The sequence below is a fragment of the Ctenocephalides felis genome, unplaced genomic scaffold, assembly GCF_003426905.1.
Source record: "Ctenocephalides felis isolate EL2017-DRISC unplaced genomic scaffold, ASM342690v1 CF-g0.4_SCAFFOLD_01886, whole genome shotgun sequence".
Classification (NCBI taxonomy): domain Eukaryota; kingdom Metazoa; phylum Arthropoda; class Insecta; order Siphonaptera; family Pulicidae; genus Ctenocephalides; species Ctenocephalides felis.
The window spans coordinates 100,362,377-100,376,599 of NW_020538040.1; the positions used below are offsets into that span (position 1 = coordinate 100,362,377).

A 14,223-nucleotide genomic window follows, 5' to 3' on the forward strand; every position below is an offset into this window, starting at 1 on the left:
ATTAGCATTAGAAGTGTTATAATATATAGGATTCGGGTCATAGGACAATACGCTATGATGATTTGCGTAGCTTTGCTGATGTTCGCCTAGAGTACTAGGATTCAGCGGTCCTATTGATTTATTATCTTGCTGCTCCAGAGTACCAAAGCTACTAGTTGCCACATGCTGCTGCTGCTCCATCAACCTAGTCACTGGATTCTGAGCTTTTCTTCTGGAGGATCTATGCATGGAAGATCTATTGTGATGGCTTCTATTACTGCTCGACTGTCTTCCTGTGCTACCTCTAGTCATGACTGATCTTCTCTTCACCCGCCTCGGAGTCATGGGTTTAGGAGAAATTTGAGAAGATGTTGCAGCAGGAATTACGGTTTCAAAATCGTCGAGACAATCGTCGACAGTTCTGACATCTCTTGATGGACTCAACTCTATTGAGTATAAAGACTGGCGCTTCGAATTTACTGATTTATGAGCTGGAAGAAAAATGGTTATCTTATATGATTTGACGATAATGAATGAAGACAATAATAACAAATTGACGATAATTCGCATGGCACCATGTTTTTAAAAGATAACTCTAATGTGAAACAAAAAAGAGGTATTGAGCGATTAGTAGTCGAAATGAGTTGTTATTTTACTTAATTTTTTCATTTGATAAATATTAGGTGGTATCATGAAAATATAAGTAATGCATTTAAATAAAAAATCATCATATTATCATATCATGAAAAATATCAAAACCATAGACTTGAATGTTTCAGCACAAAATTAGTTAGCAAGAAGTGTTAAAGCTTTAGAAATGCAGATTAGAATTTTACATAATTTATACATAACTGAATATATGTTGAATTTGCATATATAACATTAACCACTTCGGTAAGGGCGTCGACTATAGGCGACGGATGAAAACAGCCGAGCGTGTTCTTTAATATGCCGGCTGTGAGCAACGTCTCGTGTGAAATAGGCGCCGTACCAAAGTGGTTAAAAGTAAAGTGTCATAGAAAAATGAATTAAAGAGTATGTGTAAAAACATTTTATTACGACTTGTAACAAAATCATACCCTTTAGAGACCACAATATTTGTATTTATTTAAATATATCACACGCACACAAATATATATATATATATATATATATATGTATATATATATATATATTTATATATATATATTTATATATATATATATATATATTTATATATATATATATATATATATATATATATATATTGTAGAGTTTCGAACAAGAATCCAAAAATAATACAAAATAAAAAACAAGAAAAGTTTTTAAAAAAACAATTTCTTTATTTAATTATTTGTTTATTGTCGACGTTTCGGAACTAGGTACGTTCCATCTTCAGGACATCTGTCAAGAAACATGATCTTGATGAGATTTTAGCAAACAATATGTTTAGGAAAAGAAAATAGATTTTTCTTAAATAATGAATTAATTGCAAAAAAAATATAATAATGTACAGAAATATGATAATATGTTCAAAATGAAAATGATAAAAATGATAAAAATAAATGAGTGGATTATCAGAACAGGATATTAAACATAATAGAAAATTTTTTGAAAGTTATGGAAATTTTTTAAGAAAAGGTTAATGACAAAGTTGAATTAATTACCTGTATGTTTGAATATTTCTTAGCACTTTTTCACTAAACAAGCTTTTTTAACAAAAATGAATTTGTGAGTTAATTCATTTTTGTTAAAAAAGCTTGTTTAGTGAAAAAGTGCTAACAAATATTCAAACATACAGGTAATTAATTCAACTTTGTCATTAACCTTTTCTTAAAAAATTTCCATAACTTTCAAAAAATTTTCTATTATGTTTAATATCCTGTTCTGATAATCCACTCATTTATTTTTTATCATTTTTATCATTTTCATTTTGAACATATTATCATATTTCTGTACATTATTATATTTTTTTTGCAATTAATTCATTATTTAAGAAAAATCTATTTTCTTTTCCTAAACATATTGTTTGCTAAAATCTCATCAAGATCATGTTTCTTGACAGATGTCCTGAAGATGGAACGTACCTAGTTCCGAAACGTCGACAATAAACAAATAATTAAATAAAGAAATTGTTTTTTTAAAAACTTTTCTTGTTTTTTATTTTGTATTATTTTTGGATTCTTGTTCGAAACTCTACAAAATATACACAAATCCAAGACTCTACCATTCAATATATATATATATATATATATTTAATGAGCATCAGTAACAACACTAAATTGCTATCCTATCTGACAGTAATAATATTGAAAGATTAAAGATTAAATTAGTGCATAAAAAAATTAATCAAATATTTGTAACCATCACATGTTTGTTGCTATGTTTAGTATCTGTAGCTAAATGAAACTAAATACGAAAACAGTAGATACATTCGAACTACAATAAAATGATTAGGATAACAATTTAACTTAAATACAAAATTGGCCCATAAGAATGCATATAATCTCATAATAAACTTGAATTTCTAGTGTTAATATTTATGTAAATATTATATCTAAGATATACTTAGTTCTTAAGCAATAATTTCACTATTTTTGTATGAAATGCATAAAATATGGAAAACAATAAAACGATGATAACATTTTAAGATTGTGATCAATATTATTAATGCAATGCATTAAATTATGAACAGTCCATTATATTATAAACTGATTTAAGATAAGTTATTCTATTAGCGAACCACAGATTTTTTAAAACATTTTTATATTTGGTAAAGTGATATATCGTGAAATAATAGATTCAGTGATAAATAATTGAGCACAAATTATTATAAAAATTAATGAGCAAAAATCAAAAACTGTTGTCGTCGTTGAGAGAATCTACGATTATGTTAGAACTTCTGTATATATATGCATATATATATATATATATATATATATATATATATATATATGTGTATGTGAGTGTGTGTGCCTGCAAAAACAAAATATGTTTTTGTCCACATAAATATTGAAATATTTTTTTAAGCAGTTGGAACAATTTATCTAATTGTAAGCATTATACAAATATAGCACCAGCATTTTTGTAAAAAATGCGTAAATACTTTAAAGTGGAAGCGCTATTATTAAATCTATATGCGTAATGTACTAAACATAAAACTAAAAGTAGTCCTACGTATGCCTTATTTTTATATAGCCTTGTGACAAATATACAAGGCAGTATTGGTTCACAAATTGTACTACTCTCACAGCCGTTTATAGTTTCTTAACAAAAGAAAAGTTGTTCCTCTGTTTTCGGAAAAAGAGAAGCAATCTATATATATATATATATATATATATATATATATATATATATAATATGTGTGTGTGTAATTAGCACATTTAAATTTACGAAGATAAGTAGTGCCGGTAGATAGAGAAAAAATTATCTCTTGACTTGATTAACATATTTAAATTTATAAAATTTATGGATGTCTAAATATGATTGCACTGAAATATGTAAAAATCAAAAATTTATAAATATTTGTAATTCATAGTACAACACTTTCAAATGTGCAACATATAACACCACCAATAGCGCAATTCAATCCATAGAATGAGCTTAAGTGAAATTATGAAAGTGTTGATACGCAACCATTAAAAGTGGAAATGTTCATAATAGTTCTTATTGAAAAAACTTGAGTGTATCATTTCAATACATATAGTATAGTTATTTTGATATAAATAATTCGCAACTCTTAAATCGTTTTTCGTAATTTTCCTTACAATGAAAGTGAAGCAACTAAACTATTTGTTGGATATTCTAATCTAGTAACGAACAAAGGTATTAATAAATACAGCAGTCTTAAAGATATAACCATCGTCGCTCCCTTACTTAGCTTAATAAAAACTTAATATTCAGTTTTCCCGATTTGCGCAATTTGTTAAATACTTCAAAATGTTTATCAGATCGATATATTCTCAATTATCCAAGAAATTGCTCCTGCCACATAAAGATTTAGGTCTAACACTAGCACTTTCTGATTTCTTCGTTCTTCTGGATAATCTCTCGTGCGATTTCGATCTGCAGATGGCGTTATGAACACCCACATCGACCATAGAATTTCGAATCTGATCAGCTCGAACTAATCTTTGTTTCGAACGAGGAAGAACGCTAGTAGTTTCACATGAATCGGTTTTGTAAGCGGGCTTTTTATAATTCCTACTGACAGAGGAAAAAGTAGAAGGCAATGTTGTTTCTGAACCTAAAGAATTCAAGGAATATTCGTCTTGTTGTCTAGAGAGATCATTGAAAATAATTCTTTGATGTAATTTTGGCTGCTGGTGATGTTGTCTAGACAAGGTACTACGTTTAGAAGTGGATTGCTGAGTGAGACTTGTGTAACTCACGTACATCGGTTGCAAAGCTAAGTGACGCGGACTTTTCCCGTCTCCAGCCAAGAAATCAACTGAAAGAGAAGAAAACAGTTTTGCTCATCGAAAATTTATGATTTCATCAACTCAGCAAGGGTTCCTACGGGCAAATATGGAGATTTTCCCAATCAAATTTAGAGATAATGACGGTTCCCAAATCAAATTGCTACTATTGCTCCTGAAAAGTACCTTATCACTAACTAATGCTTCCAAAATGGTTTCATTGCGCCCATAAACTGAAAAATAGACTAATTTCTATAAAATCATTAATAAGTAAAATAAGTAAAAAAAAGTTAATAAATAGCTGAGAATATAAGGCTTACTTTTCAAAAAGAAAAAAAGAAGGAAACGCTGTGCTACGTATCATTGAAGTTATATCGAAGCCAACCATCGGCTTTACAAATGACGCAGCTTTTTTAAATTGTATGCACGCATTATTGACAACTCACATATAAAAGATAACAAAAGAAGAATTAAGAATTGGCAAAGAAGTTGTCGATTTGTCCAAATGCGAGCCAAAAATAAAATAGAAGAAGTTTTACAACATACAGAAGTCACCAAAACATTTATAATATAAAATCTAAATTATTTGTCGCTTATATAATATTAGCGAACAATTTTGATATCGTTATGTTAAAGGAATTAAATAAATATATAAATACATTAAATGTTGTAGTTCCTAATTATATAATTGAAAATTTAAAACGTAACTTATTGTCTAATAGATATCAATAAATAAAATACAAATTTACATGCTACTACTACAATAATTTATGTATGTCCCGTATTCTGCTTCATAACCCAATAAAATAAAAAAAACGATTATTTAAACATGCATAGCATATTATTAAATCCCTGAAATAAGGAAATCTGATTTGACAACAAAGCAATAAGATAAGTTAGTTACGAAGAATTTGAGATGCGGCAAATATTTTTAAATAATTTTTCAGATATCATTAATAACTTATACACTTTGTTCCAATTTCTAATAAGAAAACTAAACGCAATATAATTAATTTCGCTATCGATTCGCTGATTGATTAGTAATTTAATAACATAAAAAATAAATAACAATGGATGACCAGAATGTTAAAGAATGTTGGATGACACCAAATATACATATACGAGTATACTATATAGATTGAGTTTATTATATAAAAATTTCGTATATTTATTGTCAGTGCATTTACTCCCTCTATCGCTGGGATATTAATCAGTCACCAAACTGGACATGAATCGACCACGATAAAGCATTGAATAACTAAAGCACACCTTTCAATAACAATCATAAATTTCCATGGTTGATATTTTATTTAATATAAAAAGTATTTAAAAAACAATAGAGAAATAATCGAACAGTTGCATACGTATCAAAAATTCTTGCGCATTGCTTTATTATCAAAATCAGAAATTCCTTCATAATTTTACGCAACGCTCACCAAAACAATGAACAATCTTATTAGCGCAATCATTGTTAGTTGTGCGTATACAGAAAGTGAATGAATGTGACCAGTTGCCCGACTAGACTAAAATAAGGCTACCAGGTCACTAAATATTATTTACTTTTTTGGTTAGTATCATTATGAATTGATGGCATTGCTACTTACAATGGTCGTCGTCTTCAATAAATATCCTGCTCAAACATATGCCTGATACGAATCCGAGAAACTGCAAAAAAATTAGAAAATATAAGAACGCACAAATCGATTCCAATTCATTTCACTTGATCAAAATCATTAATTAGAATATAAAAAGAAGTTAGTCAGGTAGCATGCATTGATTGTATAGATATTTTGCTCGTGTTTCTTCGTAAAATTCAATACAAGATTTTACGCGATCTAAAATCATTTTAAGAGTCAACCAAATACCGGTAATAACGCATTTAAAAAAAGGCTTCCGAGAATATGTTATTTTTTTGTGCTAAATTTTTTTTTTTTTTTGATTTATTTTTCATAGCAAGCTATACAAAGTACATTTGTTACTGTTTTGTGCTGAAATGTTGGCACAATTTTCCGCAATATTGGTGCAAAGTTTGATCCTCATTCGTTAATTATTTTGTTATTTGTATTCAATTATGGAGGTTAACTACAAGCATGTTTGGCGATTTTTGACAAGGAACAAAGTTACCGAACAAAGATTTTGTCTTCAATTGTGTGTTTTGAACGGATTTTCTACGTTGAATCATTGAATATTATACATAAAGCCTATGACAAGTGAATTTTATCAATAATCGTGGCTTATGAGTGGTGCAAGATATTGGCAGAAGTCGTGAAAGATCTTAACGGAGATCTAGCCTTCAATGGATGAAAACGTCGCCTAAATCAAGGAAATTGTGTTGGAAAACCGGCATTTAGAATCAATAAAGTTATTTATTATAGCACATCTAACAAATCAATCACACCATCGCATTGGGCTTGGGGCTCTTTGCTGTTCAACACATTCCACGAGTATTGGACTTTTTTCCCGTAAGGCCCATATTGTAAACGCTTTTTGGCCAAAAAGTTTTTAAAAAACTCATGAAATATCATAGGATCATCATAGTGGATCAACCACTGTATTCACTAGATATGTCCTCCTGTAAATTATTTCTTTTCGCGAAACTTAAATTGCCAATTGTTAGATATTGCTTTGGGTCGATAGATGCCACTGAAGAAAAATCGCCAAGAAGACGAAGGAGTTCTTTTTAAGGCTTTGTTGTCGGCATGTGTTCATTACTTCGAATAAGGTCCATTTCAAAAGAGAATGATTCATGAATGAAAAAATTGATGATTATGTAATTATATAGAGTTTTGTGCAATAATTCACGATACTTAGTTGACAGCATGTATTCAAGGTCAAAGACCGTAATATCCTGCAGAATGTTAGTACAATCCCTTTCTATGACTTTAACTCACATGCAATATACTGAACAGTTTAATGAATGACTCCTTTCAATAAACAGTATTTAAATTCACACAATTATAAAATACCAATTCTTACAAATTAATGAACGATAAAATTTGTGAGATGTGTCTACGAATGATAGCAATGATGACACAAACTTGCTATCACTTACTTATTACCATAATAATTACACTATGGAACTTTTTACTTTAAGTCGGAAAGGTCTTTGTAATGCATTTTCCCACTTATGTACGGCAATCCCCATAATTAGCTAAATATGTCTTGTCTCAATTACTAGAAAAATGATTATAAGCCGAATGTATTATGATGATTTAAATTCATATATTAAATTACAACTGCACAGGTCGAATTAATAAAACAGTTATATATTAAAAAAGTTAACGGGATACGCGTAATCATTTCATCAACGACCATAACATGCAAGGGGCAAGCATGGGATCTAAAATATTTACCAATGAGTCTAATTTAGACTAGCAGACAAAAATTTATGTTAAAATAAATGCTAGAACATGCACGTAAAATATAACAAAGCCCAGGTGAACGGCAACTCAAATCATAAAAGTTTAACATGAAAAGTTTAAAAATTGGAAACATATTTTTAATCCGTACAATAATAAAAATTTATGATATAATAATATTAACTTACAGCTAGTAAACATTGGATGGCAGCTTGGCAAATTTCCACATGCTCATATTGCACCAGACAATTAGTAATGGACGTCGGCCTATATTGCCTGGCAGGGTCGATCTCATCAGGAGAGAAAACCGCGTTACATCCTGGGCCATTGGCTTCCCACCAGCTCACGCTTCCAGTGCCCATATTTAGTATAGAACTTTCCTGAAATATTATGAGATACGGAATTAAGCGATCAACAATATGTGCATAATTAATTTTTCATCAATTGCTTCAGTTTGATTTAGTAATCATTATACATTTACTACAAATTGCTCAATGATATTTATAAATTTTCTTGTTTGATCATTTTATATTCATGCTAATTATTCATTAATGAATCTTATTAATTATTTTTTATTCTAAAAATTTATGTTAAAATAAATGCTAGAACATGCACGTAAAATATAACAAAGCACAGGTGAACGGCAACTCAAATCATAAAAGTTTAACATAAAAAGTTTAAAAATTGGAAACATATTTTTAATCCGTACAATAATAAAAATTTATGATATAATAATATTAACTTACAGCTAGTAAACATTGGATGGCAGCTTGGCAAGAATAAAAATTATATTTTTAGAATACATATTACAAGTTTTCAAGTATAATTGTACAATTTATTAAAATATATATTAACTTCCCGTAGTTTAAGTTATAGTAATCATCCAAAAATCAAAAATAAAATTTTGCGTATCTTTAAGTTTCAGGAGTTTTTGAACATTTTGGTATACCTTAGAAAAAAAAGATGTATTTGTGTTTGTGGGTCGTCCACGATTTCGGGCGCATGGATCAACCGATTTGAATATATAATAATTAAAAAAACATTCGATTCTATTGTTGCGGAAACGTGCTGATTAGATTTTAGCAAAAACTGTCTATCTGTTTCGGAGATACGGAGCAGGAAGTGCAGAAAAAAGAAAGTGAGTGTTTGAGAAAACAGAGCATCCGATTTGAATGATTCAAAAAATATTCAATTCGTAATGATGGGGAAACGTGGTGATGCGGGTCTACCCGTTTCGGATATACAGAGCTGAAAGTGCTAAAAATGTCAGGTATTGAGAGAACGAAGCATCCGATTCAAATGATTCAAAAAACATTTTGCTTGCGTTGACAGTGTGAGGAGAGGATTAGTTTTTGGGGAAGGCAATTACTTTTTTATTTCCAATATATATATATATATATATATATATATATATATATATATATATATATATATATATATATATATAGAACCAATATTATTGTTCATGTAGAACAGATTGCAGAATTTAAATAAAATAAAACAAAAAAAACTCTACAATTCATTTTATATAATTCTTATAAATATAAGATAAGGTCCTTTAATTCTAACTCCGCTTGATTAAGTTCTGTTTATTTGCTTTTTATGTAAACATGTATAAACAATTTATAAGCTTATATATTTTGTCTATAAGAAACGAATAATAAAAGCTACAGTATATATGATAATCTATTTGAAATCGTTTAAAATTTCTCGAACATTTCATTATGGTACGGGAAGTTCCAGCAATTTGCCTTAAGGCACGATGCCATGCACCACAAGTTTAATTATTAATCTACTTCTATTGCCAGTTAGTATTATTCAGTATTACGCAAATAAATTCATTTATGCATCCTCACTATAAAATTAGTATTATTCTTGTTTGGATATTTTTTATTCTTATTTATATTTTACTTTTACGTAATTATTTTAAGTTATTATTCTATCACGGATGATTTTTTATGATTTAAGAATCTGCTTCTATTCCCAATTAAGATTATTGTGTATTACGTGAATAAACTCATTAGTGTGTTTACACCACAAAATTAGTGTAATTTTTGTTCAATTGATTATAATTTATCTATTGCTTCTAATATTATAGTATAGTTTAATTTTTTATAATTTTATAACAATTCTGCTTGTGTTATCAATTCTGAGAATTGACTCGTGAATAAAATAATTAATGCATCTGGGCAACAAAGCCAGTGTTATTTTTGTTTTAAAGTCTATCTCATTCCAACACCGATAGCCGTACGGTCCACCTCGTGTTCTATTTCAAAACATTATTTCAGTGCAGTTCAGTTTACCTTTTCACCTGTTAGTGTTCAAATAAAAGACTCCTATCAGTGAGTGTAGTTCGGGGTTACGCAACATGGTCCCCATCGGAGGGGACAAAGAACCGGTCATACCTATTGTTCAATCGTTTAATGTTTTGAATGATATGGATTACTGCAGATCCTAGTGAAGAAATACCTCTAGCAAGCGGATCAGGTTTGATTTCAGAACCTATACAAAATAAGGCAATAATTACTCGCCAATTAAGTGAAAATTACTTTTCAAGACAAAGTGAATTCAGAAAACAGATTTCAATGAAAAACGATAAAAGTATAGCTATTTGATCACGTTTATCTCAAGGGAATTCTTCAAATTCTACTGATAATAACAAAGATCTCAATAAATTTGACGTTAACTGATTTACTCATTCATCGGAAGAGAACTCACCAGCATCATAAAATCTTAATAATATGGAATACGATACACATTCTTCGAAACAACCAGCTACTGATTCTAATCCTAACCCTTGGCAAGTATTCACGCCTAAAAACGAAAAACTTCTTATGTTCCTTTACAAATTAATATATCTACTAATAAAAGATTTTCTACATTATCTTCAATAAACGTAGAAGATAAATCCCCTACTGTATCAACCATTAATAAACCTCCACCAATATTTGTTTATAAAGTTAAAGATCCCGCTGACACGTTAAACACATTTAACACAATTGTTCCGCCAAATCAATACCATCTGCGAAGCCTCGCCAACAATACATTTAAAATCATATGTCAAACAGTTGATAATTTTCGTGAACTCTCAAAGTATTTAAAATAAACTAATGCCGTTTTTCATACTTATTAACTAAAAGAAGAAAAGGCATACAGGGTAGTACTCAGGAATGTTCATTTTTCTACAGATACGGATCTGATAAACACAGAACTACTAGAACAGGGTCATGTTGTGAGGAATATTCTCAACATAAGACATAGATTAACCAAAGAGCCTCTGATGTTTTTTGTGGACCTAAAGCACAGTAAAAATAATAAAAATATCTACAAAGTTTATAAAATATTAAATCATATAATCAGGGTAGAATCACCGCGTAAATCCAGCAACATAGTGCAATGCACACGTTGTCAATTGTATAATCATACTAAGGCCTACTGTAACAGACCAATCATATGTTTAAAATGTGGTGAAAATCATAGAACAAAATATTGTACTAAAGACCATAATACTCCAGCCCACTGTTAGCACTGTGACGGTGCGCATACTGCTAATTATAGAGGATGTAGCTTCTACAAAGAAAATATCGAGCCAAGAAGTAGAAATCTCTATAAAGAATCAAATAACGTCCCATACCCCACACCTTCAATCCGAACTAAAATCAATTCACAAAAGTTTACCGCAACTCCTAATCCCACTAACTCCTCAGTATCCTATGCAAACGCAACTAGAAATCCAACCACGGACTCCGATTCTACCACTTTATCGTCTTTTCTCTCAGAATTCAAGACTCTTCACACTCAACTTATGCAACAATATAATCTTGTTATCAACATGTTAACCACTCTAATTAATAACTTGAATGGCACGCTTAATTAAAATCGCTCAATGGAACGCAAACGGTTCAATACCTCACAAATATGAAGTGGAATGTTTCCTGAAACTAAATCATATCGATATTCTTCTCATTTCGGAAACCAACTTTACTGAAAAAACATATTTTAAAATTCAAAATTATATCACTTATAATTCAAACCATCAAAGTTGCAGTGCCCGAGGTGGATCAGCATTATTATTCAACAGAAGCTTAAAACATTTTGCACTTCCGAATGTTCAAGAAGAATCCATGCAAGTAACACAAATTCTATTAGAAACAAGACTATTTGAAATAACCATTTCTGCGATATATAGCCCTCCAAAGTTCAAAATTTCAGCTAATGTCTATTCGTCTTTTTTGAACAACTGGGATTCAAATTTATATTAGGAGGTGACTATAATTGTAAACATACAGCTTGGTGCTCCAGGCTGACAACTTCGAAAGGAAAACAACTTCACATGGCAATAGCAAATAATAATCTTCTCCATATTTCAACAGGCAGTCCTACCTATTGGCCCTCGGATCCGGACAGAGTACCAGATCTTCTGAGTTTTTTCATAATCAAAGGTATCCCCACAAATAATTTTGACATAGAGAGCAGCTATGATCTTTCGTCAGATCATTGAGCAATTGTGTTAACATTTAGCACAATTCCTGTCACTGAACAACCTTCAGCTATCCTCCACAACAAATTTTCAAATTGGGATCAATTCAGGGCTTTTTCCACATTCCAGACCGAAAAATTCAGCTGATATTGACTATAAGATAAACAAATTCACAACAGTTTTAAAAGAATCCTCAAAGTTAGTTACACCAACCTGCCGCACAATTTTTTTTAATTTTTTTTTAATTTTTTTATTATCTCTTTTATTTACAACTGTCCAATAAAGGACATTCAATAAATTTGATGAAATTACAATAGTCGGCCGAAAAGAGACATTGTATACTACAAGGGCATTAATTTCGCAGAAGAGAATAGCAAGAAGGATATGGCAACAATCACACTTGCCACAAAATAAAACCAACTCTCTAGGACATTACAGAACAAAGTAAAGGTATGGAAAAACGACGGTTTCAAGATATATCTACTGCAACTTAACAGGTTTGATAATTCCATTTGGAGGCCAATCAAAATCGTAGGGAAACCAACACTAACAAACCCGCCACTAAAGATTCGATCTCTGAATGGATATACATGGACGACAAGAAATACGGAGAAAGCTGAAGCTTTTGCAGATCACTTGCAAAATATTTTCACCGATACAAATCTGTCCCAAGGTCCAGTCTGCAATAATTCGTGGCAATTAAATATCTACTCACCTCGAATAAAACATTTCACTCCAAATAATTTTGCAATCAAAAAATTAAAAAACAAGTCTTCCCCTGGCATCGATAATATCACTCCAAAGATGCTAAAAGAATTGCCAAAAAACTTTTTTTAACCAATATATACAATGCAATTTTCGAATTCAACTATTGGCCTACAGCTTGAAAAACTGGAGAAATAATAATGATTCCCAAGAAAAATAAAGATCCGCATAATGCAAGTTCGTACCGACCAATTAGTCTTTTACCAGTTTTATCCAACATTCTTGAAAGACTAATTTCACTCAGACTAGGCGAAGATCATCCAGGGGAAAAATGGATCCCAGACCACCAATTCGTATTCAGGAAGGACTACTCAACAACCCAACAACGTAATAGAACCGTTACCTATATTCTGGATTCTTTAAATCACAAAAAACATACAGTAGCAGTATTTCTTGACGTAAGTCAAGCTTTCGACAAAGTATCACATACAGGACTCCTTTTTAAAATACAAGCTACTTTTTCCAAATACTTCAACATTCTATACTCCTTTTTGTTTAATAGAAAATTTCGTGTAAGAGTTAAAGGTGATTATTCAAGCACTCGCTACATAGAGTGTGGTGTTCCTCAGGGCAGCGTCCTAAGTCCACTACTTTATATTTTTTACACAAGAGATATACCTACTCACGAAGATTTGATGATTTGCACATACGCCGATGCCGTAGCAATAATCTCGAACAACATGGACATTACAATTGCCACTGATAAAATCCAAAAATATCTTATATCATTAGAATCCTGGCTTCACAAATGGAATATCACAATCAACGCCGACAAATCTCAATATATTATATTTTCTTTGAGAAAGCACAATAGTCCTCCTGTTCTCCTCAATAATTCAATCCGAATTGCAGCAGTGTAAAATATTTAGGTATGCACCTCGACACCAAATTAAACTGGATAGAGCATATATTCAACAAGAAAAAACAAATTCAACTGAGAATAAAATATCTGTATTGGCTGTTAGGCATAAAAAGTAATTTAGCACTTGAGAACAAAGCCCTCATCTACAAAACGGCTATCATCCCCATCTGAACATAAGGCATAGAACTTTGGGGCTGTGCTAGTAAATCCAACACCAACATTATCCAGAGATGTCAAAACGAAATTTTACGTTTACTGACAAATGCACCGTGGTATATCACCAACTTCTGCTTCCACAAGGATTTAAATATCAGAACAGTTCATGAACAAATAACATCAAGAAGCTGAGTCTACAACAACAAACTGCAAATCCACGCAAAT

At 30.6% G+C, this 14,223-nt stretch overlaps 1 protein-coding gene across 1 annotated transcript in view; it reads right to left on the reverse strand.

Annotated features, from left to right (window-relative positions):
• Nucleotides 1–14,223, reverse strand: part of LOC113376752 (sodium/potassium-transporting ATPase subunit beta-1-interacting protein) — a 61,546-nt gene that overhangs the window by 448 nt on the left and 46,875 nt on the right. The window contains exons 4-6 of the mRNA XM_026616794.1: nt 7,924–8,115; nt 5,981–6,041; nt 1–470 (exon numbers count right to left, since the gene is read on the reverse strand). The exon at nt 1–470 is cut by the window's left edge and continues 448 nt beyond it. Coding sequence (XP_026472579.1) covers nt 1–470; nt 5,981–6,041; nt 7,924–8,115 — 723 coding nt within the window. The remainder of the gene's footprint in view (nt 471–5,980; nt 6,042–7,923; nt 8,116–14,223) is intronic.